This window comes from Nicotiana attenuata, unplaced genomic scaffold (assembly GCF_001879085.1).
Source record: "Nicotiana attenuata strain UT unplaced genomic scaffold, NIATTr2, whole genome shotgun sequence".
Lineage (NCBI taxonomy): Eukaryota > Viridiplantae > Streptophyta > Magnoliopsida > Solanales > Solanaceae > Nicotiana > Nicotiana attenuata.
Genome location: NW_017670317.1, coordinates 554,482 through 579,826, shown reverse-complemented (window position 1 = coordinate 579,826; position 25,345 = coordinate 554,482). Strand labels below are relative to the sequence as shown.

The following is a 25,345-nucleotide window of genomic DNA, read 5'->3' as shown; positions in this document are numbered from 1 at the left end:
GTATTTTGAACATTGGAGTCGGGTTTTTATATTTATTGCTGATACATCATAGGTTCTGGAAAAGGATCTGGCTATATTTGGTTTCTTTATTGCTTTGGGAAGAAGCACACAGGCTTTTCTTTCTGAAAATGGATTTGGTACTCTTGACGAGCCCGTTGAAGAATTAATTAGGTAATTTATTTTTGTCCTCCTCGTTCATTGATCTTAGACTATACTGATATACACTCCATTATATCCAACTTTTCCTTTTAAATCCTAAATAGGTATCTAATTGGGGGCAGCGTACTATATTATCCTCAACTTGCATCGATAAGCTCTTATCAACTGTACGTGGAGGTTAGCATTCTTATGAAAAAATTGTCATTAGGACACTTATGTGGCACATAAACTGAAATATCCTTACATGATAGGTTGTGTGTGAAGAGCTAGACTGGCTTCCTTTTTATCCAGGCATTACTGCTAATTCCATCCGCGCTATTGGGCACAAAAGTAAACAAGAAGGTGCTCCAAATTTGGAAGCTATCCCACTAGTATTAGATGTGTGTTCTTACTGGACCCAGAGTTTCATCAAATACAGTAAATGGCTGGAGAACCCTTCTCATGTCAAGGCAGCAAGATTTCTTTCAACTGGGTAAGGAAGCTGGAAATATTCAATCAATTAAGTGAATATAAAGGAAATTAGTAACAATGTTTTAGCATGAATGTTACAGGCATAACAAGCTTAAGAAGTGCAGGGAAGATCTTGGAATTGAGAAGTAAGTTAAAAATGAGCTAATGCTGACTTTCTTCCTCTTCCTCTCTTTTTTTCTCTCCCTTTTTGTGTTCTGACTGTTATTGTTTCCATCTACCTGTAAAGGCATGTGGTTTTTCAATTTACAGATTGAGACCGATGACTGATCTATACTTGATCCTAGTCATTATTGAACTAATTATATCTCTCAGGAAACATGCACAAACTTTGAATCATTGACATGTGTTATACTTGGTCCACCTCGTTGAAGATGTAAAATAATGAATAGGACTGTTCCTCTAACAACTTAGGGGTTGTTTGGTTTGAAGACAAGTTATGCTGTGATTAGTTATACTGGGATTCGTTATGCTGAGATTAGTTATTCTGGTATTATTTTTTATTGACTGTTTGGTATATCGTATTAATCCTAGGATTGTCAATTTTATTGCTTTATCTTGGGATAACTTATCCTGTAATTACTATTCCACCCTCTGGCAGATACAAGTTATGCCGGTACTATTTTTTATCCTTGAATAACTTATCCTAGGATTAGTAACCAAACAAGGGATAAGGCGGTACTAAATTTTTATCCCAGGATTATTTTTACTTACCATCGTACCAAACGACCCCTTAATCTTTTAGATGAATCGGTATACACCTTTTAACATGGTATCAGAGCATTCTAGGATTTGAACCCAGTCTCTTAGGTTAGTACCCAATTCATTGACCACTAAGCCACACTGTTGGGTACAGGGTACCATATGAGTGAATTAAATTATTGTATTTATTTGAATCTATGTTTTATCCTAGTGAATTTCAAAATGTCCTGAGTAAGCCTGGCTTATTTAACGTACTTAGTTTTCTTTGTTCATAGTTATTGTTTATTTTCTTGTTGTGATAGTCATTTCATTCTGATAATTTATGGCATTTTGGTCAAATGCATTGGCAATACAAACTCAACCACATCTGATATGGAAATCATGTTGATAACAATGCTAAAAAACATGGACAGGACTCGCACTGGAGCTTATTCACAGATCAAGAAAGAAACAGATTCCTTTGATAAGGTATTACCTCTTATAAATGAAGCATTTTCTGTTGCATTGATCCTCATGCGATGTGATAATATCTAAGAGTGCCTCTCTAATACCTTGGACGTGGCGGTGGATAAACAGTCTTCAAGTCTATTCCTTCAAAAGCTCTTTTATTTCTCTCCTCCGCAGAATCAACATGATGGCTAAGTAGCCATCATTGGACATGACATTGTCTGTTGCACACCGAACCAGTAGGAGACTTCCCATAACAATCGTGTAGCCATCTGACAACGCAATAAGAGGTGATCAAAGTCTCTGCCTGAATGTTTGCACCTAAAGCACCAGCAATGTAATCCTACTCTTCATTAAACTCTCAGCTTTCTAAGTTCCCCCCTTCGCTGCCAACCAAGCGAAGAAGCATACCTTTTTTGGTGCCCTAGAAATCCAAACTGAAATATACAGGAAGCCCGACTCCTCCCTCACCGGAAGCTTGTGGTATTATGAGTTTATTCAGAACACTCCACTCCTCGCCCATGGGGGATGGGGTTGACATTTAGTTTGTAGAGCATACCTCAGGTCCCAGGGATCTCCATTTTCTTGCGTCCCTCTGGATTTGTTGCGCCATCATCTCTTTCTGTTTTAGAAATGTATTGGGGAAAGCAATCCTTAACATGCTCTCAACACACCCCTTTAACTTTCATTTCTAGACCTTCTACAAGCCTAGGTACCATTTGTTAGCTAAATATCATTTGGCCTGAATTGGAACTCCCCTGGAACTTGGATCAACAACTGAATTTACTATTTCGGAAAGTGACATGAAATGAAATTGCCGTGCCAATCTAGGGTTGAGATCTATCAAAATGCTAATAGAGTGTATCTGAATTTTGTGCAGTCAGTATGTGGCAGAACAATAACCTTCATTTCACTACTTTCCAGGACCTCAGTAGTCAGTGGAGACGTAATATGTGTGCTAGTGGCTAATCAATTCCTGCTCTAATATGGTTATCTCTTCCTTATATTTCCAAGTTGTAGCGAGATGGTATCTCAATCTTTAATTGTATGGTTGAGTTGTCAGACCACATCCTTAAAATTTAAACCTTTCTCTATTTACTTAATACACCCCCTTAAAGTGCGGGTCGAGATTTTTTCCATAGACCAACATGTGGAACTATTTGATGTCAAATGGCAGTGACTCGAATTTAGGATCTCTGTCTTCTTTGATACTTTTAATGTGCTCCCTCTCAATCGAAAAAGTTCAAGCCCTTAGAAAGGGAACATTATTATTTATTTACATGTGTCCACAACATTTACCCAAAAAGCAAACCGAAAGAAAAAAAAAAAAAACTAAATAGAACACAAAAGGAATGTGCAACCTCTGATTATTCAAGATTAGTATTACTCTTGATTAGGAGGATAAAGTAGTTGAGGATTTCATTGGTACCTTTTACTTGTTGGATTTAATTTTCTTTGGATCGAAGCCACATACCTTTATATGTGAAAGAGAAGGAAGGGAGCGAGACCTTGCTCTTCAATTGGTTTCCCCAGACTTTATTATTCAAATGAAGTTTTCTTTTGGCTCTAACTTTCTTAGAGTTGGTTCGTTCTCTGTGTTATCTTGCAACCAAACCAAAGTAATCGTGCAGCTTTTTTCGTTTCCTTTTTCTTTTTATTTTTTAAACAAAGTGTAGATGGGCTTCCTCTTTTTGTTTTTTAAACAAAGTGTAAAAGGCAATCAGCTTCTTTCATTGATTATGTTTTTGTATCAATTTCTATTTCTGGCGTAAAACCTGACTTATAAAAGTGCTTCACCTTGATTCCAATGGCACATTGTAAGGTGCCTCTTTCCTCTGTCTTAAGGATTAAATTATGGATCTGAAGATACAGTTTTTGGGCATTTCATTTTAGGCACTGGAGAGTGTCGAAGAGGCTTTGGTAAGGCTAGAGGTATTGCTTCAGGAGCTGCATATGTCAAGCACTAGTTCACAGAAGGAGCACTTGAAAGCTGCCTGTTCTGACCTTGAACGAATACGAAGACTTAAAAAAGAGGCTGAATTTCTTGAAGTTTCGTTTAGGACGAAGGCAGCTTTCTTACAGCAGGTATCTTCTGCTGTTCATTTCAAGAAGAAGAAAGTCTTATCAAGTTTTTGCCATCTCAAAATTGTCCTGCTCAGTCCTGACATTTTTATAAAATTGCATCGATTCTCTTAGATTCAACCATTGGATATCTTATATTGGTGTTGCGCTAGAGGATTTAGGGGGGGGTGGGGTTACGTTTATTTCCATCTTTTTTACTTTCCCTTTTTATGGACGTGGGGCAGGGATTACAGCTGGGTATTTTTAGTTCCTTTTTCCCATACAATTCTTCCTTTTCCTCCTTTTTTTGTTTTTAATTTTTTTTAGTTCTTCCTTTAATGAATAGTTGTTGCTGAGGAAGAATGAGATAAAGACTTAAACTGAAAAGAAAATAAAATTCTTTTCTGTTGATTTTTATGTTGGTTATCTTTGGCATAACACATAGACAGTTCTGTGAAGTATGAACTTGTAAAAACTCTCATTTAGGAGTCATTTGTTTTTATTAAGTTTAAAACATTTGAATGTGAATGCACATCTGAATATTAAGTTGTGAATTACGATTAAGAGTCCGTGAATCTGAATGCTTATCTTCATATTAAGATGTTGTATGAAGATCTGAATACTACATAATTAATAAATATAAAATTCAAATACAATACTAGGTGATTTAATACTATATCAACAAAACATTTTAAAAAAGTTATACCGTGGTTGGTGGTGGTGATGGCTAATTGTGGTTGTGGTTGTGGTTGTTGTGGGTGCCGTCTGGGGCTGGTGGTTGGTGGTAGTGCTGGCTGATAGTTGTTGTTGTGGGTAGTAGCTAGTGGTGATGGTAGATGACAATAGTGGTTAACAATGGTGGTTGATGGTGCTAGCTGATATTTATGGTGGATGAATAAGTGATAGTTAATGGCGGTAGTGACTGATAGCGGTGGTTGACAATATATAATGGTGCTGATGGTGGTGATTGTCGATAGTGATTGGCGAGTATTATAATAATGATGATTGATGTGATTATTGCAAAGGTGGCTAGTGGAGGCGATGGCTCACTATGGTGATTGGCGGCGGTAATGGTTGTGACTGAGGATGGTGGTGGTGGGTGGTAGGTGGTGAAAGTTGATAATGGTGGGCGGGAGAGGCGGTTAGCGGTGAAAGTGGATGTAGTAGTGGTGAAATGTCAATCTTTGCATAATTCTTTGAGTGAGTAGCATTTTTTTTTTGAGAATGGCTTTGAATGAGTAGCATCTTAATGATATTAAGATTTTTTCATAGGTCGTAATCATTTAGATCTATTCAGACCCATTAAGTAGTTGTAAAATAAGAAAAACAAACGCATTTAATGACTGAAATATTAAGATTCAAACCTTCATTAAGTGCAAACAAATGAGGCCTTAGACACCTTAACTAAAGTTCCGAACACCTTATGCTGTCGAAATTGTGTCTGTTGAACACGGCCCAGTGACATGGCAGATCGCGCATCTACCGCCCGAACTTGAGCGTGTTTTGCTGGAAATATTAACTTCTGACCAACTCTTTCTCCAGATTCCAGCCATCATTTTTTCCAGCATGATACTGCCAATGTAGTGCTGGTTCTACTAGTTGTCATCTTTGGTTTTCTCAGCAGAAACAAGAATGAAGATAGAAATCCTTATGATAATCAAATGACTTCCTCCATAAACAGAAATCATGAAGTTCAGAAAGTGGACCCATCAACACCAGATAGTCGATGGTTTAACTCCGAATGAAATACCAAATATAAATCCATCAACTCCCTAGTCTTGGTACGACAGTGTAGACTGGAATTCCTATAGCAATCAGAGCAATACTGGTGGGGGTGGTTTGAGGAGGACTTTAGTTAATATCCTGATCTGTCTGAAACTGCTGGCTGGAATTTTTACCATTTTTGTGAAAATGTATTCTGCCGTGGGAAAAGCAAAAGGGAAAAATGAGGGAACTGCGGAGACTTTTGGGGATTGAAAGAGATTAAGAGTCTGGAAAGATTCTTTCAACATAATCGGATAAATGAACTTTCGCCGGGATTCTTCTTTTCCAGTTACTGGTACCCTTTTTTTTCCTTTTACTTTGTTTTTTTTCTTGCTGACGTGTCTTTTCTTCATTGGTCTTATTTGCCACGTCAGCAACGAGTAACATTTGTGCCTTTGAGTTTATTTGGAACTGCCAAATATGAGTCCAATAGGCACATTTCGGCAACATAAGGTTTTCAATAGGCCAGTCCCTTAGTTAAGGTGTCTAAATGAAATTTTACCGTCTATGTATTCTGTCATTTTTTCCCCTTGTATCAGTTTTTGCATACACTTTTTTTTGGAGATACATAATGGGTAGATGAGAAATATATTTGGTGTTATATTTCTGATAGAAAGGTCCAGCTTTTACAGTAAAAGAAGCATGAATGCCTTCTTGCCCACTCTAAATATACCTAGCTCATTCGACGGGGGTTGGTACCTCAAGAAGGCCAACATCATTACTTACAAGTTAGCTCTGAGAGCCCTTGGCTTGGCATGGCAAGTCAATCTTTATCGTTAGCAAACCTTGACATTATTGCAAAGATACCAGAAGATAAGAGAGCATACAAATGAGTAGGTGCCTACAAAAGGTGAACATGTAGTCACCAGATTGTCTTTCCGACTAAATACTTTAAGTTATATATGAAGTTTCAGATCCTTGGAAAGCTTTTTTTAGCTGCTGGTATTTGAACTTTGAAGTACTCATTGAATTTAACATAATTGTTGTTAAGTTCCAACCTTGTTATCTTGACCAATAAAGACATTCTTTACTGCATAATATGGATAAGAAAACCAAATTTATGCCTTGTGGAGCACAAAATGGCGAATTCTTTCCATGGAAATCCATATAATCATCTTCAAGTTGCTCGTCTTGCATGTATAATGCAGTTAAACCAACCTTTGCATCATTTAGAGTTTTTTGGCCAAACAAAACTCTGCATTCTCTTTATTTAAAAAAACAAAAAAGTGTTTTCTGAAATGGGATTAGTTCTTGTTTCTTGTTGGTATATGTATGAATTAGGAGGATGATGCTACTATGTCTCCACCATCAAGCAGTGATGAGCAGAAGTTCTCTAGAAGCAAGGACAGCAATGATGGTCATAATAGGAGTGGGAACAACAGGTAACCGGCAACTCCTTGCTTATTTTGGGCTGTGAAGAGTAAAGGCAGCATGCCCCTTAGTACCAATGTTATGTATCATTGTACTGTTCTGCTAATTTCCACAGTCATACACCCACACATATATAATTTTGTTATTGTGGATTCTTGTTGCTAGGATACAAGGATTATGGAGCTTCATAGGACGTCGGCCTAGCAAATCATTAGACCAGACACCATCAACTGCTAATGATACTGTATACCTTTGAACTGACTCTATGCTTACCATTTATTGCAAAGGGGATTGGTTAGATTTTTTAAAATGATTTATTCTTCTTTTGTAAAATTAAAGACGTACCCGCTTTGAAAACAAAATAAAAAAGGGACGTACCTGCTTCCTTTTTTCTCTTCTCTAATTTCTCTGCCACTGCACGTTCTATGCATAAAAAGTATGCATAAGTTCTTCCTGCATTTTTTTTTTGTGTGTGTGTGTGTGAGAGAGAGAGAGAGAGCGCGCGCTTTAGTCCTTTTCTTGCTCTGTCCGTAAAAGAACCGAATTTGTGCTTTTTCTTAAATATGCCTTTTTCAATAACTTTACACCTTGAATTAATACTCTGGAGAGCGGAATATTTAGTCCCTATCTTTGCTCTGTTTATTGAACAACCAAGCTTGAGCTTATTCTAAAGTAATACCATTCATTGATTATCTATGTTACTTTTACACTTTGATTTCATACTCTGAAGTGGTATCTCCTCCCCCCTTTGCACACCACTTCGAATCTTTGAGATGGGTCAAAAACTATTATTACTTCTGCTATTACTCTAGCTTTCACTCTAGATTGCTAAATGGGTGGAAAAAGTTATGGAAGGCGGATGGAGGATCAGAAACATCTCAACACCTTTTGGATGTGGCTTATGGAGGAGCATTATGAAGGGATGAGAAGAATTCAATGGAAATATTTCTTTTAGGTTTGGGGATCGAAGCAGGATTAGTTTTTGGGCGCAAAGTGGTGTGGAGAGAACGAGTTGAGGGAAGCCTTCCCTAACATATATAGAGTATCTTGACAAAGAGGGATGGCCGTCCAACAAATCTGTAGATCTCATGAGGGGCTAGTTCATTGGGATTTGAGATTCAGGAGGAACCTATAAGATTAGTGTGAGAATGCACGGGAGACAATATTATTGATTAATTATGACAATGATACAATGAGCCCTATATATATATATATATATAATACATGTCCTACTCCTAATATATATAGGATTAGGGTTATTTACTACTATTTAACTATCAAACTAACACTCCCCCTCAAGCTGGTGCATATAAATCATATGTACCGAGCTTATTACATATATAACTAATACGAGGACCAGTGAGGGACTTGGTGAAAATATCAGCAAGCTGATCATTCGACTTCACAAATTTTGTAGCAATATCTCCCGAGAGTATCTTTCTCTAACAAAGTGACAGTCAATAGTTCTCTCATGGAACACTGGATTTGACGCAATATGAAGAGCAGCTTGATTATCACACACAAGTCCCATCTGACTAATCTCACCAAATTTCAACTCCTTGAGCAACTGTTTGATCCAAATTAGCTCACATGTCGCCATAGCCATTGCTCGATATTCTGCTTTGCACTAGACCGAGCAACCACATTCTGTTTCTTGCTCTTCCAAGACACCAAATTTCCTCCTACTAAGACACAATATCCAGACGTAGAACGTCTATCAGAAGGTGATCCTGCCCAATCAGCATCTGAGTATCCAACGATCTGCTCATGGCCTCGATCCTCAAACAATAAGCCTTTGCCTGGAGATGATTTTATATACCGAAGAATGCAGACAACTGTATCCCAATGACTATCACAAGGAGAATCCATAAACTGACTCACAGGAAAGGAAATGTCAGGTCTAGTCACTGTGAGGTAATTTAATTTACCAACCAACCGCCTATATCTTGCAGGATCGCTAAGAGGCTCCCCCGTCCTGGCAGAAGTTTAGAATTCGGATCCATCGGAGTGTCAACGAGTCTACAACCTGTCATTCCTGTCTCCTCAAGATTATCTAAGGCATACTTCCGTTGTGAGATCACAATAAAATACTTTAATCTGCCCAGATCTTTAGTCTGAAAGTGCTGAAAGAGATGTTGCTTCAACTTACTAATACCATCCTGATCATTGCCGGTAATAACAATATCGTCAACATAAACGACCAGATAAATACAGAGATTTGAAGCAGAATGTCGATAAAAGACAGAGTGATCAGCTTCACTACGAGTCATGCCAAACTCCTGAATAACCGTGCTGAACTTACCAAACCAGGCTCGAGGAGACTGCTTTAGACCATAGAGGGACCGGCGCAACCGACATACAAGGCCACTAGACTCCCCCTGAGCAACAAAACCAGGTGGTTGCTCCATATAAACCTCATCCTCAAGGTCACCGTGAAGAAATGCATTCTTAATGTCCAACTGATAGAGAGGCCAATGGCGAACAGCAGCCATGGATAGAAAAAGGCGGACTGATGCAATTTTAGCCACGGGAGAGAAAGTATCACTGTAATCGAGTCCAAATATCTGAGTATATCCTTTGGCAACAAGACGAGCCTTAAGTCGATCAACCTGGCCATCTGGGCCAACTTTTGACTGCATACACCCAACGACAACCAACAGTCGATTTACCTGAAGGAAGAGGAACAAGCTCCCAAGTACCATTCATATGTAAAGCAGACATCTCGTCAATCATAGCCTGTCGCCATCCGGGATGAGACAGTGCTTCACTTGTAGACTTAGGGATGGACACAGAGGACAAAGATGACACAAATGCACAATGGGATGGTGAGAGACGATGGTAACTTAAACCGACATAATGAGGGTTAGGATTAAGTGTGGACCGTATACCTTTTCGTAGTGCAATCGGTTGATTAAGAGGAGACAAGTCCGCAGTATTAGCTGGGTTAGGTGCAGGACGTGAATCAGATGGGCCTGATGCTGGGCGCTGACGACGATGATAAGTCAGGAGTGGTGGAGTTGTAAAAGGTTGAACTGGACTAGGTGGTGGCACTGGACTCGGTAGTGGCACTGGAGCTATAGGTGGTGGAGCTGCAACTGGAACTGTAGGTGGTGGAGCTATGGAGGAAGATGAATGGGAGATAGGGACTGAATCTCCAAAAGAAGGAACTGGTAGCACCTCAGAAATATCTAAGTGATTAACTGGACCTATGAAGTATGATTGGGTTTCAAAGAAGGTAACATCAGCAGACATAAGAAATCGCTGAAGGTCAGGAAAATAACATCAATATCCCTTTTGCGTTCTCGAGTAACCCAGAAATATGCACTTAAGAGCACGATGAGCTAACTTATCTTTTCCTGGAGTAAGGTCATGAACAAAGCATGTACTCCCAAAGACACGGGGTGGAAGAGAGAACAAAGGTAAGTGGGGAAACAGGACAGAAAATGGAACTTGATTTTGGATAGCTGAAGATGGCATAGGATTAATAAGATAACAAGATGTAAGAACTGCATCTCTCCAAAAACGCAGCGGAACATGAGATTGTATGAGTAGGGTACGAGCAGTTTCAATAAGGTGTCTATTCTTTCTTCCAGCTACCCCATTTTGTTGGGATGTGTACGGACAAGATGTTTGATGAATAATCCCATGGGAGTTCATAAACTGCTGAAAGGGGAAGACAAATACTCTAGGGCATTATCACTACGAAATGTGCGGATAGAAACCCCAAATTGATTTTGAATTTCAGTGTGGAAGGTCTGGAAAATAGAAAACAACTCAGATCGATTTTTCATCAAAAATATCCAAAAGCACCTAGAATAATCATCAATGAAACTGACAAAGTAGCGGAATCCCAAGGTAGAACTGACCCGACTAGGACCCCAAACATCTAAATGGACTAAAGTAAAAGGTGACTCTGCTCTATTATCAAGACGCCGCGGGAAATGGGAGCGGGTATGCTTACCGAGCTGACATGACTCACACTCTAGAGTGGACAAGTGAGATAAGCCAGGTACCATTTTTTGAAGTTTTGACAAACTGGGATGTCCTAACCGTTTATGTAATAAATCTGGTGAATCAGTAACGGGACAAGTTATTGGAGGAAGACAAGATGCGAGTCCATGTGATTTTGCAAGGATAAGGTGATAAAGTCCATCTGATTCACGTCCGGTATCAATGATCTGCCCTGTACTGCCTTCCGGTATAAAAACAAGGTCATCAAGAAATAAAACAGCAGATTTAAGTGATTTGGCTAAGCGACTAACGGCTATGAGATTAAAAGGACTGCCAGGAACATAAAGAACGGAGTCTAAAGGTAAGGAAGTGGACTTGCTTGACCTATTGCACTTGTCATGGCTTGAGACCCATTGGCCATTGTGACTGTTGGAAGAGATTGAGAAAATGAAAGACTAGTGAAAAGAGATCCGTTACCAAAAATATGATCAGATGCACCTGAATCAATGACCCAAGACTCAGAAGGTGAAAATTGGGAGACACAAGTCATGCTACTATTTGTTGGAACAACGGAGGCTAATCTTGAAGATGTCTGTTTACGTGCTTTGTACTGAAGGAACTCAATGTAATTCGATAAAGAAACCATCTGGATTGGATTCACTGGATCCAACGGATTGTGAGTTAAAGGCTTTTGATACGAATGCCATTATAATGTTACGCCGGAGAATATAAAAGTGGTCGGAATTTGATTTAAACTTGAATGAAAAGATTCGGAACAACCTCCTGAGTAATCTGTCCAAAAAAAGTTTCGTCGGAAAAATCACTGTAGCTGCCGGAAAGTCAGTGTACTTGCCGGAAAATCTCAAAGTGATCGGAATAAAAAGAAAAGGTATGGGTAGGCTCGGAATTGCTATGCGACCAGGCTGTCCTGAAGAAGCTCGGCCAAAAAATGGCCGGAAGAAGCCTCACGCGCCGGCGCATGACGTCGGAGCCGGAGAAATTTTTATGGTTTGGTCGCCGGAAGCTGATCTATCTCGTGGTGGTGTTGGTTTTTTTGCACAACACCGACATATATGGACTTTTTCCTGCGGACAGTGTTGTTTTGCCGGAAAAAGGCTATATTTTTATTTCTTCCCGGAGTCTCTGGAATTTATGCACAGCGATAAATATCTCACGATTGCTCTGATACCATGTGAGAATGCACGGGAGAAAATATTATTGATTAATTATGACAATGATACAATGAGCCCTATATATATATAATACATGTCCTACTCCTAATACATATGGGATTAGGGTTATTTACTACTATTTAACTATCAAACTAACAATTAGGAGTTGGGAGAATATCACAACTTGGTTTAGATATTGTATGGGTTGGATACATCGACCAATAGTGCGGATGTATTGAGATGGCAAGAGGGTAGAGATGGATTATTCATCGTCAAATCTTATTATAAGAGGTTGTTAGGGAGAGAGGAATGTATCTTCTCTCATTGCTCTATTTGGATTTTTAGAGCATTGAGGAAGTGTTTCTTTCTGTAGTTGGCGGCGAGGGGAGTGATTTTGACAGCGGAAAATTTGAAGAGGAGGATGGCCTATGTTAGTTGGTGTTTCATGTGCAAACGCTTGGGCAAAAGATGTAGAGCATCTCTTATTGCATTGTCAAGTGTCAAATCGTTTGTGGAGGGTGGTCCTTAATTTGTTTGGATACAATGGGTGATGCCGGGCAACGAGGCGTTGCATAGTTGGGCCCCTTAACGATAATGTGGGTTATTTGGATAGAAAGATATAGGAGGGCTTTTGAAGGGGTAGAACAAGATTTTGTGAAGATGCAAAGTAGTCTTTTGTTCCTAGTTTCTATTTGGTGACTCATGATGTCCCTATTTGTATAGAGGATTAGGTCTGTTTTGTTGAGAACCATATTTTGGTGTAGGTTCACTTCCTTTTGTTATTACAGCTTGTATACAGATTTCTCCAATTGTTAATAAAATTACTTACCTTATCCCAAAAAGAAAAAAAAAACTTACTTTGAACTCTCAAATAAGGCGAAGTTAAGGTATGCACCCAAGGGTGTGGCCTAGCAATCAATTAAGTGGGTGCAAACTTTGGAGACCTGGGGGTTAAATCCTAGCAGAGACAAAAAATATTAGGTGATTTCGTTCCATCTATGTAAGCCTTGATAGACAAGAGTGACCAGGCACCTATGCTTGTGGGAGGTAGTGGTTGTAATAATTGAGGTGCGTGCAAGTTGACTAGGACACCGCTTTATAAAAACAAATAATGCAAAGTTAAGATATGTGCTCAAATGCTTGTTAACCATTAGTGATAGATTAGTTCATTAGTCATGGCCAGTTCTGCCTTTTGGTTATATATTACATGTCTTGTTTCAGTAGTTTGAGAAGCTGTAATTGCTTGTTTTTGGTTTCTGTTTGGTGAACGAAATATGCAGGGAGGCAAACTTGGTTTAGTGCATGAATGGGTGGGTTAGAACCTCAGTCTGTGTAAAAGATATAGCGTATTGCTCAAACTATTGACTAGGAAAATATTTTCGCAATTGGAAACTTTCACTTAACTCATCCTTACGAGTTCTCATTAGAGAAATTGAAGCACGGATCACCAAGAACCGTTGTAATTTTATAGAAAGCAAGTAATAACATGGTTTATTCAAGAGTTGTCAAACAAGTAGCAAACACTGTTTTTTTTTTTTTTAATTTTATGATTCTGTTCTCCTCCTGAGACTAGTTGCACATTTATGCAACTGCTTCCGTGTCACTGTTACAATGCTTTCTCCTCCTTAGACTGGTTACACATTTATGGAATTCTTCTATAATTCAAATTTCTGTAAAGAAATATGCTTTCTTCTTCCAAGTCACTGAGAATCATTCTTTAAGTGCAGGGTGATGATGGCTCTGAACAGCCATTAGAGAGTACAGGCGTTGTGGATTCAAAGTCAAATGAAGTTCGAAGGTTTGAACTACTAAGGAGTGAGCTAATGGAACTCGAGAAGCGGGTTCAAAGAAGTGCTGATCAATATGAATATGATGAGGTATTTTCTAACTGCTGTAGACGGCCTTTTTATTTCTGCTTTCTTTTTGTCTCTTTCATATTGTGAAGTTTGTTAATGTCCATTGGGGCTCCACTCTTTCATCTTCAGCATAAACTTATGTCATGACGGCTGACTGATTAATGATGATACATAAGTATTCCTGTTAATTGACGTATACCTGTCCACTTCATTCTTCTTGTTGAACATGGCTTATCTTGCTTGTGAAAGCAGTAAAATATTTTCATTATAAAATGGTTTTTTTGGTCTTTGTTCTTTATTTTCTGTTGTTTGTAACTACTGTTGTGACAATACGTGAATGGTGGAAAAATTCCGATCATCTTATTTTACGCTAAATAATATGATGGCCTATTTCGCCAGGCATGGAACTTTTGTCAATATCAATTCCCATAAAAGAGATATATTACCCTTATGTAAGGGGAGAAATTCAAAAATAGCCAGATTTACAAGTGGTCGTTCAAAAATAGCCCAGTTTCAAAAGTAATCGAAATTTAGCCACTTTTCATGTAAAGATAAATCTGAGCGAAAACACTGTTCAAAATCCGGAAAATACGCCAGTATATTATGCTGGAGTTCCAGCATAAGTATACTTGATACTGGAGTTCCAAGACAAGTATGCTGGAACTCCAGCATAATATGATGGAGTAGCATAAGTACACTAGAACTCCAGCATAATATACTGGAGTTCCAGTAAAGTATACCGGTCCGGTATAATATGCTGGAAGTTCATACACAAGTGCTCGAATCTCCAGTATATTATGTTGGAACTTTCCGTGTGTTGGAGTTCCAGCATAATATGCTGGAAGTTCATACACAGGTGCACCTAACTCAAGTATATTATGTTGGACTGGTCTCTATTGCAGCAAAATAGTGGCTATTTTTCATTGACTTAGTAAACGCTGGCTATTTTTGAATGACCAGTCCGAAAACTGGCTAGACCGTGCTATTTTTACTTATGTAAGAGGTTCAACTTCCAATTCTTTTATAATTTGGAGAATACTTCCATGCTAAATGTGTATAAGATGTAGGTGGAGTTTGGCACTATCTATTTTATGCTTTATGTAAAATCTTATAGTTTTGTGCTCATCTTTTGTTAGAGTTCCACACTCGTCAAGTGTATTGGTTGCACTTTCCTTATGTAGTCTTGAACATTTCTCACCTCATGAGTTATGTTCCTGGTTGAGCTAGTCTTTGTGTTCATTTTTTATATGGTTTCAAAGCCGAGCCCATCACTGATTTTCTGCTACTCAATGTTGGACTATCCAATTTATTTTACTCCACGCAACAGTTATCCAGCCTTGGACGTGGAAGGGGAAGGGGGTATTCCTGTTTATCGACTTCTAGCCATGTGGGAAAGAAAGAAACATCTATACTCAGCTACAAAATTTATTTTGTACACGGAGGAAGGTTCTGTTTTTCTCTTAATGGGAGTTTTTGGTGTTGCTTTATATGGTTCTAACGAACCAACATTAAATTTTTAAACATCAGTTAATCAGTCATATCCTGTGGTTTTAGAAATAATATTCTTTATTGAATTTTTTATTGCTTTTGCTGTCAGATCACTGATTATTTCCCTACACACATGGTTACCAGATACCCATGGAGAAGCACATTACAGCACTTGTATGCTTTTGTTAGAGTCCCACACTACTCAAGTATATGAACTGTAGTTTCCTACTTTCTTTATATGGTTTTGGCTAGCTTTTCGGGGTGAGTTAAGCCCAGAGTCATTTGCTTAACATCTTTTAGCTAGTTGTGTCTTGTGATGTTAATATATACAAATATCTGATCTGCGCAGTTCTTGTTGTCATTTAAAAGGATGTCAACCAAAATTTGAAATACGAGTCAGGATGGTTATCCATTATCTAACAATAATCTGAATATTCCTACTAATTAACAGTTGAAAGATATTGGCTGCATACACATGCGGCCCCTTAAACTTGTCCGGATTTTTCATTTAAACTCCTGTACTTAGGGTTGTACCTATTGAACACTTGAACTCGAGCCAAACTGTGTCTATTAAGCACGAACTGCTGACATGGCATGGTGTGTGTTTCACACTCAAAGCTGCGCGAGTGAATAGATCAGAATTCGACACAAATCAGAACTCTCACTTCCCCAATTACAACTCCATCTTCCTAAGTCATACCACTGCACCATCACCGAAATCTTATTTCCGCCGTCAACTTCGCCGCACCATCACCCAATATCATCCTGTCAGCTTCAAATGACCCTTAATGTAGAGGCAAAGTATTATCAGAATTGAGAATCTGAAAAAGGAGAGACAAAAAAACGAGGAAGAAAATAGAAAAAGGTTTTTGGCTGGAAACTGATAGGAATTCAATCAGATTCATGATATTTTTTGGTAACGGAGACTTAAAAAAGAAAACAACCATAAATTGTCATGTCTTTTATGCACCTTTCACCTTTGCTACAGATAGGTAAAGCATTTACTAGAGGAGATCTGTTATACACAGTAGTGCAAAGTTTTCTATTTGCTATCGAGGACATTTACTGTTGGAGTCAATTCTTAGTCATGTTTCTGTAAGTTTCTCAACATACAAGAACATCAACAGTATCACCATACCAAAAATTTTAACAGTAAAAGAGGAAGATATTAGGATTTCTTGTAATTTGCTACTTTTCTGGCTAAAACCAGACTTTCATCCCTCCCTCGGTCCCTCCAAGACCATCAAACAATGTCGTCATTGCCAAGATCCCTTCATCTTTTCTGTGTTACCTATTAAAACAAAAGTACAGTCTCTTCCAACAACAGTAAGTGCTGCAACTGTAAGTGCAACAACAGTAAGTGCCGGCTTACACTCGGATCCTCCTTCTCCGTCAAAACGTCCACTGGTTCTTGTCGATTCCTCCTTCTCCAGCCTTCTCTGCCAATCAGATTTTTCAGAATCCCTCCTAAATTCAGCCCCTGCCGATGGTCTTCTTTTCTCTGTATCATCCAAAAAAAAAGAACTAAAGAAGAATTGATGTCATCCACCATTACCGCCATCACCGCAGCTTTACACCACCACCACAAAATTGTCATCATCCACCAACTTCAGAAACCCACAAAATCGTAAAATGTGTTCAATAGACACATTTTTAACATACGTCAAGTGTTCAATAGGTACAACTTTTAGTTCAAGTGCCTAAATGAAAAATCCGGACAAGTTATGGGGCCGCATACGTGTTCAGCCAAGGATATTTGTGGTTTTTGAAGGACCTCTTGAAGATGTAAATTGTATATGTATAATCACTCCTCTAAAGTTTGAAACTTAGTGCCAAAACAAAGCAAAAATATACTCTTTTTTTTTTGGAGAATGTCTAACAATATTATGTATCATCAGCACAAATAAGGTGCTGGAAACCATATGTACATTACACAATACAAAAGTAGGTCCTTGTTCTTCTTACAAGGCTTCTATGATATCTAGCAGCGTATCAACATCTTCTACTAATTCTTATTTACACCAAAAATGAAACAAAAGTAGACATTTCATTTTGATTTTTGCACGTTGCTGGATCTTTCTTCAAAGTATCTTATGTTTCTTTCCCTCCAAGTAGTCCATCATATGCAGCAGGAATGCTGTTCCACCATTTTCTCTTCCTAACTGGACCTCCAACATTGTTCCAACAAGATAACATATCTCCGGTAGACTTGGGCATAATTTCAAGAAAAAGTTGTCATAGCAAATCAGTGACTGTACAGTGTAAAAAGAGATGATTAATTCTCTCTGTTTCCTTATCAAAAATAACATCTTGAGCAGTTCATTCCCCTTCTCAACATGCATCAAGTAATCTTGAGTTAGGCATGCTTCCTTTGCAACTAACCAAGAGTCTGGACAAATTATCTGTCCGTATTGCATTATAGACAGATTTATTGAAGTTTTTCTTTGCTCAAAGTCTGGAGACAGTTATGCAAGACGTCAGGTGTTTGACCGACAGCCATCAATCTGTCCCCTTCATTCCCTTTCTTGATCTCTTCTTGAACTTGTGGACAAGAAAAATCAGATGCAGGGGTCCTCTTATGTAACTTAGTTATTGGATACTGCTTCTAGCACCTCCAACTCGCAGTCTAGGCAATTCATGACCCAGCTTCATTTGTTTTAAGTTCATTTTCAATATATTGCTATTTTTCCAGACAGTGATGTTTCTGAGCTGCATGGTCTGTTTATATATCCCTGAAAATTTATTGTTGTCGATGCATTCTACTCTAGGAGGAAATTCAGAAGGCAGACCGCACTTCCACATATGCTCCAGGAGCTGAAAGTACTCAATTGGTTCCTCAGAAGAAAAAGGAGAGTGTTATCGAGAAGTCATTAGACAAGCTGAAAGAAACAAGCACGGTATTATGCTCTGGATCTATCTTCTGCTGTTTCACATGGTGCTTCATATGTCATCTGAATAGAAACCTAGTGTAGTTTTCCTTTGCTTTGTGACCTCATTTTCGTTGAACTACCTTTGAGAAAATTCTATGGGAATGGGATAGATCTATGGCACATTTAATTAACCTTTAACTCCACCAATTGTCTGAAGAAAGAAAACATCCATGAATTGGACCTTAGTGGTCGCATACGGTTTGGGATACTACACTGGTCTTAGTACTATTATATAACTGTTTACTTTTTTATTAACTATTCTTCTTCTTTTTGCTAGTGCTGTTTATTAATGTCTATACTCATTTTCTTCTTTCTTTTTCATAATACTTTTGTGTGTTTCAATTGTCTGCCTCCATATGGTCCACCTTCCTGTGTCTTTTTTGTTTACTTGGAGGTAAAAGAGTTCTCATAAGCATTCAAAGTAGAGTTTAGAACTTAGAGCTTATGCATACACAGGTTTTCCATGTTTAACTATTCTGTTAGGAAACCATGACTTCAGCACATTATCTTCTGTAACAGTTAAACAGTAAGAATTCATAGTCGTCTATTAAGTGACTATCAGAGAGTAATAAGGATTTTCCATGTCCAGGATGTTTGGCAAGGAACTCAGCTTCTTGCTATCGATGTTGCTGCAGCTTTAGGACTACTTCGGAGGTCCTTAGTAGGGGATGAGTTGACAGAAAAAGAGAAGCAAGCATTGCGGAGAACTATAACTGACTTGGCAGCAGTGGTACCAATTGGATTTCTTATGCTTCTCCCTGTAAGTAGTTCTATACCATTGCTCCTTATCAGGCAAATTTTTTAAAGCACTGGCTAATTAGGCAACAACAGTTCATGTTCCAATAAAGATTGAAATTCTGCTTATTTTTCTTTTTCTATTTCTCAAGCTATTTCACTGTCATGCATGTCCAAGGTCTGTATGTGAACTAAGGAGGATATTAGTATTAACTGTAACTGAAGACAGGACCTTTAACTGGCATTAAGTACCCGTTGATTATTCCTCTTAGTGTCATGGTTTTCGAGCTTGGGTAATGCATTATTAAGTGTAGTGATGCTATTAATAACGATAATTGCATAGTTGTTGATGCTCTACTGATCTAGCTCTGAGGGCATTTTCTGTGTTAAGTCTGTCAGCTGAGCTGCAATTAGAAAAATAGTCCACTCGAACAAGCTCTCTCTCTCTCTCTCTCTCTTGCTACATGATTGCAGCACTTCACGTCTTTACTACTCGTGGAGCTTGTCTAGTGCAAGCTGACATGGGGTAATTTTTCTTGCAGGTTACAGCAGTTGGGCACGCTGCTATGCTGGCTGCAATTCAGAGATATGTGCCATCTCTGGTGTGTATTTGATCATGAATTTCCTGTCAATTTGATTGAGCCTATCTGCCGTGTTAACTGGTTGATTTCTCTTCTTGGCAGATACCTTCTACATACGGACCAGAGAGATTGGACCTCCTAAGGCAGCTTGAGAAAGTCAAGGAAATGGAAACTGAGGTGAATCCAACTGAAAAGGCTGATGAATAGCCCAGGTCAAAGCATATGAAAACAGAGAGTCATTTTGTGCTACCATCAAATTCATTTCAACTTGGTTCTAAATCCATTCAACAGTAGATGGGCATAAAGAAGTTCGTTCCATGTGTCTGGCACTCCCGGTAGGCACCAGTGGCTGCAGTCTTGTGGTGCACCCGCCAGGGTGCCGGGTTCACGATGTTCTGAGGGGTGGCCATCTTTCCTGAACTCACTTAGATATGTAATGTTTAGGAAAGTTATATTTCTCCTTGTACTTTCCATTTGCTTGACTACCTCAGAAATGAATATATTGTTGATTGGCTCTCTCTCCAGCTTGGTATAGTCCGTTTCTGGTGCTATATTTGTGTGACAATGGCCACCTTCATTCCACGCTCCATCCCTGCAAAATAATTTCACCAAATTTCCTTCAATCACTACGCCACATAGTACAGATCAGTGGAGCAAAAATCTGGCTGTTGCAACAGATTAGTTCCACAAAGTACTTGCCTGTAGTGTACTGGTGAAAAACTGCGAAAGAAGATGTGACTCTTTTCAGCCTTGGTATTTTGAATCACCCAGGAGGCCCAAGTATTCAAGGATCTTTGAAAGGCTTCCGCAACGTTCATGGTCATGTTCACCGTTGTTCCTTCTTGGAAATGGATGCCCCTGCAATACGAACCATCTTATTTAAGGTTGTTTTCGTGATCTCATATGAAAATGAGAAGCTTGGCAACTGCATAAGGGAAAGATAAGTGCAACAGTGTAAATGATTGGTGTTCTTGTGGTCGAAGAATCTGGTTGGTATGTGATTCCTGAATTAGTCAATAATGCGTAGGGCTAGAATGACATACTTGACTGGAATTAAGATGGTCTCTAGCTAAGCTAGACAATGAATTGAACCACAAGTGAGGCTAATGGACCCCTCTTTCTATTACCCCCCCCCCCCCCCCTCACACACACACACACACATGCATACAGGTCAACTCCACCCCAAAATCGTCTCTACTCGGGCCATGGCTAGCCATCATAGTAGCACATAGGTATATTACTAAGCTTACTCTAAGCTCGTGGTAGTTCCAATCCTTTCTACGTAATGCCTCATGGCCTTCAAGGTATGGTACCTAACCATTAAGGTGAAGTCGCGGTCTACAAGAGCAGCAGTTGATCACAGTAAGAAAGTTCAATCTCACCTGATTCGATTGCACAAAAGGAGAAATCTATGTCGGTTTTGGCCTTACTTTCATAGAGCTTTATTCTTCTAAAGTTAGAACGACCATTCTCCTGAAGTATCCTCTAATTACTCTCCTCTAGTGATCTTGTTTTTTCACCTTTTCCCTAATTGTTGACTCGAATTCACAACCTTAAGTTGGAACTGAAGTACTCTCTTGTCCAGAGGAAGGGTAATATACTTGTAAATGACAAAAGTGAAAATGCTTAGGACTTTGAGATGTTTTGAATTCGTACATCTTAATAGTCTTGTCTTCATTCCACCAATGTCCAGCATTGAATATAATGATATCTGCTTCAACCCACTTCGTGAAATACCAGTGTAACTTATCTAGCCGGATCACTCCTCGCACTTTTCTCGAGGCATTCGCCGGAGGTCGATCGACGACTACTAGGAAAGGCACCCTGTAATATTCGACAGTGAGGTTGTACTCATGAAAATGCATAGAGAGAAAACCTCTGTGTTTGGTAATCGGATTTCCAGATTCTTCATATATGGTGGAGAGGTTAGTTACTCCTTGTGCTAGCATGCATATCATAGACTCCCACTGGTTTCTTCCAATGGAATCTCCAGCAAAAACAATTCGACCATTCCGACTGCGTTCTAGGAAATCCTTTGCATTGAACCTGCAAAATTATATGTTACTAACAAACTTAAAAACCAAAAATGGAAAAAAAATATTCTTAGTGAAATTTTGGTAGTCCTTGGGTCCTTTTTTTTTAGGTTGAACATTAAACGATCCTCTTAACTAGGAAATGGCATGGAGAACGAGAAATATAACTAACTAGTTTTCAGTTGGGTTCGACATATTAACAATGTGCACAAGGTTTTTATTATTAACGAAGGTGTTATATCTTCAATACCATACCTAATTTGAGTTGAAAATTGGAACAAATCCCATGATATTGGTTAATATCGGTGGGGAAAAACTTCCGGACTACAGAGTGAAGTATAGTTACAGCTGAAAAGTCAATAAAATCTTCAAAAGTATCATGTAAAATATTCTTAAAGATTATGTCATTGTTGAAGGTCAAGAAAATGTTGAGAATCATAGTGTAGAGTATTCTTAATAAATTTGTCGTATTAGTTAGGAATTTAATAGGAAACTATCCTTAATCCATGTAATCAAAATCTCCAATACAAGGGGTCTTTTTGTATTAAACCACTAATTTGAAAGCTTCTTTCTTTGTTCTCCTTTCGGACATACTAATTTCAAGATTAGGAATCAAATCCTTCTTTTCCAACTTTCCAACATTGTGAGAAAAAGAGAATACAGAAAAAGAAAAAAAAAAGAAGGCAAGAAAGATAAGGACAATAATGAGTCCATCTGGACCTGCCTAATAAAGCGCTTGCTGATTTGTAGAGTTCAAAAGAAAAAGAAAAAGGAAAAAAAAAAAGCACGGCCGGTTTTCTCTGTCCTATTGTCTACATCGATACAAGCGTTTAATCCAAATTTATTGGTAATGGAGGCAGACTAAAAATGTTTTATATATATATATATATATATATATATATATATATATAGATATATATAAATATATAAGAAGATTATTTTCCTTTTTTAAGATTAACCATTTAAACACTGTAAGTGTAAAGATTTTTTCACACTATCAACGTATTTGACATTTATAGAAGATCACTTTCCTTTTTAATATTATCAATTTAAAAATTAAAAATGAAAAGAGTATCTACATTATCAGTATACTTTAATTAATTACAGTAGATCATCCATATCCATTTGGCAATGCTCTTAATATACTGAAATTGCATTACTGCTTGATTAAATTATTTTAAGAAAAATTAAATCATCACGAAAAGAAATAGCAAGGAGTAAAGTTGATGAGTTGATCGTAATCATAAAGCTACAACTTTTTCACACCACGTCACTGATTTACACACATGAAAGCACTATCTTAAAAGAAAGAACGCCACTTTTTGTAAATTAGCCATTTGTTGCATGATCGTACATTGACATAATTTGTTACCCTTTCAATTTTCTGAAATAAAAGGAAAAATATTTGGTTTCTTTTTTTGAAATTAAATTAAAACCATTTCTCGAAATTCAAGAAGTTTAGGATGCGAGAGAAAAGACAAAAAATATGGAAAAAAACACAAATTATGGGAAACAACTTAATGAGACAAAACAAATATAAAAAAAATATGGAGACATGCAATAGTAATTAACGTACATACCATATATGTAAAATAATTTTTTTTTTAAACATACCTATCATAGAATGAAACAATCACTTACTTTGCAAGATCACAACCTTGAGGTTGCCATCGCCATTTCCGGTAATCTAAATCCCGGCGGCCACTTTCTCGGCATCGAAAACCGGGATCCAAGAACGGACAATTCTCAGTATATTGATCAACAACATAACTTTCATCCCAAACCCACTTTCCATAAGAGAAATCACAAGCTTTTGAAGAATTTTCAGAAGTTTTTGGTAATATTTTGGATAAAGAACCAATGCCAAGAAAATATTGAGGCTGAAGTGGGCTTAGTATATTGTAGAAAAGAATAGAAGAGAAGAGTAAAAAGAGGAAAAATAATAGTGCATGAGAGAAATCTTTGTTTGCAAATTTTAAGGGGAAATAGAAGAAGACGAGTTTATTGTTTATTGTGGTTGGTTGTTTTTGGTTTTGTTGTTGTTCATGAGAAACTGGCTGGAGATCCATAAGAAGAGGAAAAAATTAAAAGGTATGTTTTGTTTGAAGAATTTTTAGGGTTCTCAAAAGGAATAAAAGGAGAACGAGTGGTGAGGGGGATCCTCATAAGAAGGAAGGTTTAAAGATTTTTCATGGAAATTAATTGAAGCACATAGCTTGTTTGGATGGTTGTTACCAATTGTATGTATCCGGTCTACTATTACTTTAAATATAATATCTATTTTGATTATTATTTAAATTTTAATATATCATACCGTTATACCCGTCATTACATAATGATGAAAAAGTGTCATTTTATATGTAACGATAATTTGGGGTGGTCGTATCGTTACCTTGATCATATTTTTTTCTCTCATCTTGTACTTATTATTAAATAATCCTATTTTATTTTTTACCCTACCTTTTTATATAATAATTTTACCTCGTATCCTACTTTTTATTTGTAATATTACAAGTTTATTATTCATATCGTTAGTATGACACATAGAACGACGACGAACGATAAAATCTATCCAATTTTTTCTTTTATCAAAATAATACAATACAATAAGATTCAATATGAAAAGACATGTCTCAACCATCCAAATAAGTTGTTAGTCAATCATATATATGACAGAGCAGCAAATTAAATTTATTAAAAAATCAATGTAAAGCAATTTTGTGATAAAGTTCAACAACTATCTAAATGCCGAAAACCAATGTTGTTGTACTAACATAGTACTAGTATTAGTACCAGCGCGCTGCGCAAAAAATATTAAAGAATATTAATCATATCAAAACGTAAGTTGCTTTGTCTAAAACATATTGCTTTAACAAAATTTTAAATATCATCTTAATTTTCAATACAATATATCCAATAATAAAATCTATACGAAGTTAAAATAAATAATTCATAATAGTCATCAAATACGTTTTTTGTTCATATCTTTTATTATTACAAAGTAAATTATTTAGTATTATTGCATTACTGATATAGTTTTTTTTAGCTTCAAACTTAGTATAATATCATAGTCTATTACGTTCTTTTGACAAAACATATAGATATATGTTTTTTCTTACTCTTGAAATAATTTCTTACTTTTTCAAACTTCTATTTGATTGTTTTCAATTCTACAATTTTTAAAATTTAATTTTGTGTATTATTTACTTATATTTGTTATGTATTAAATTTATTTGAAATATAAATATCTTACATTATTTCTCTCTCCCCCTACCCAAATTTTTTCTGTTGTAATAATTTAACTAATTTTCCCATTTGGTATATTTATGTAATTGAAATAATTTTATATTTATATCTATATGTGGTATTTCATATATTTTTTGACGTTTTAGGGCAATAAAACTGAAATTCGCCTTATTCCCAGATTTTCGCGTGCAATAGCCCACGCCTTCTACATGCGCCCGGGTGGCCGGACTCGGATCGCCTAAAATTTTGCCGTAGCATAAAAAACGACCTAAGGAACAATAGTCACCGCCTCGCCAGGGCTGTTCCCCTTTTTTTTTTGGCGTTTTAGGGCCGTAAAACTAAAATTCTGCTCGATTCCTAGATTTTCGTATACTATAGCCC

The 25,345-nt window shown here is 37.4% G+C and overlaps 2 protein-coding genes across 2 annotated transcripts in view; one reads left to right on the top strand and one right to left on the bottom strand.

Annotated features, from left to right (window-relative positions):
• LOC109237751 overlaps positions 1 to 20,207 on the top strand; it is a 29,278-nt gene extending 9,071 nt beyond the window's left edge. The window contains exons 6-18 of the mRNA XM_019404108.1: positions 53 to 171; positions 264 to 336; positions 411 to 631; positions 711 to 755; positions 1,743 to 1,797; positions 3,670 to 3,861; positions 6,883 to 6,983; positions 7,138 to 7,216; positions 13,823 to 13,972; positions 18,208 to 18,336; positions 18,959 to 19,129; positions 19,647 to 19,706; positions 19,788 to 20,207. Coding sequence (XP_019259653.1) covers positions 53 to 171; positions 264 to 336; positions 411 to 631; positions 711 to 755; positions 1,743 to 1,797; positions 3,670 to 3,861; positions 6,883 to 6,983; positions 7,138 to 7,216; positions 13,823 to 13,972; positions 18,208 to 18,336; positions 18,959 to 19,129; positions 19,647 to 19,706; positions 19,788 to 19,892 — 1,500 coding nt within the window. The 3' untranslated portion in view covers positions 19,893 to 20,207. The remainder of the gene's footprint in view (positions 1 to 52; positions 172 to 263; positions 337 to 410; positions 632 to 710; positions 756 to 1,742; positions 1,798 to 3,669; positions 3,862 to 6,882; positions 6,984 to 7,137; positions 7,217 to 13,822; positions 13,973 to 18,207; positions 18,337 to 18,958; positions 19,130 to 19,646; positions 19,707 to 19,787) is intronic.
• On the bottom strand, positions 19,928 to 23,911 carry LOC109237752 (protein trichome birefringence-like 8). Its single transcript, XM_019404109.1, has 4 exons — positions 23,360 to 23,911; positions 21,342 to 21,731; positions 20,385 to 20,543; positions 19,928 to 20,277 (listed from the first exon to the last, which is right to left on the bottom strand). Exons 1-4 carry the CDS (start codon positions 23,785 to 23,787, stop codon positions 19,944 to 19,946), a joined length of 1,311 nt encoding a protein of 436 aa, XP_019259654.1. The 5' UTR covers positions 23,788 to 23,911; the 3' UTR covers positions 19,928 to 19,943.
• Positions 23,912 to 25,345: the final 1,434 nt, after the last annotated feature.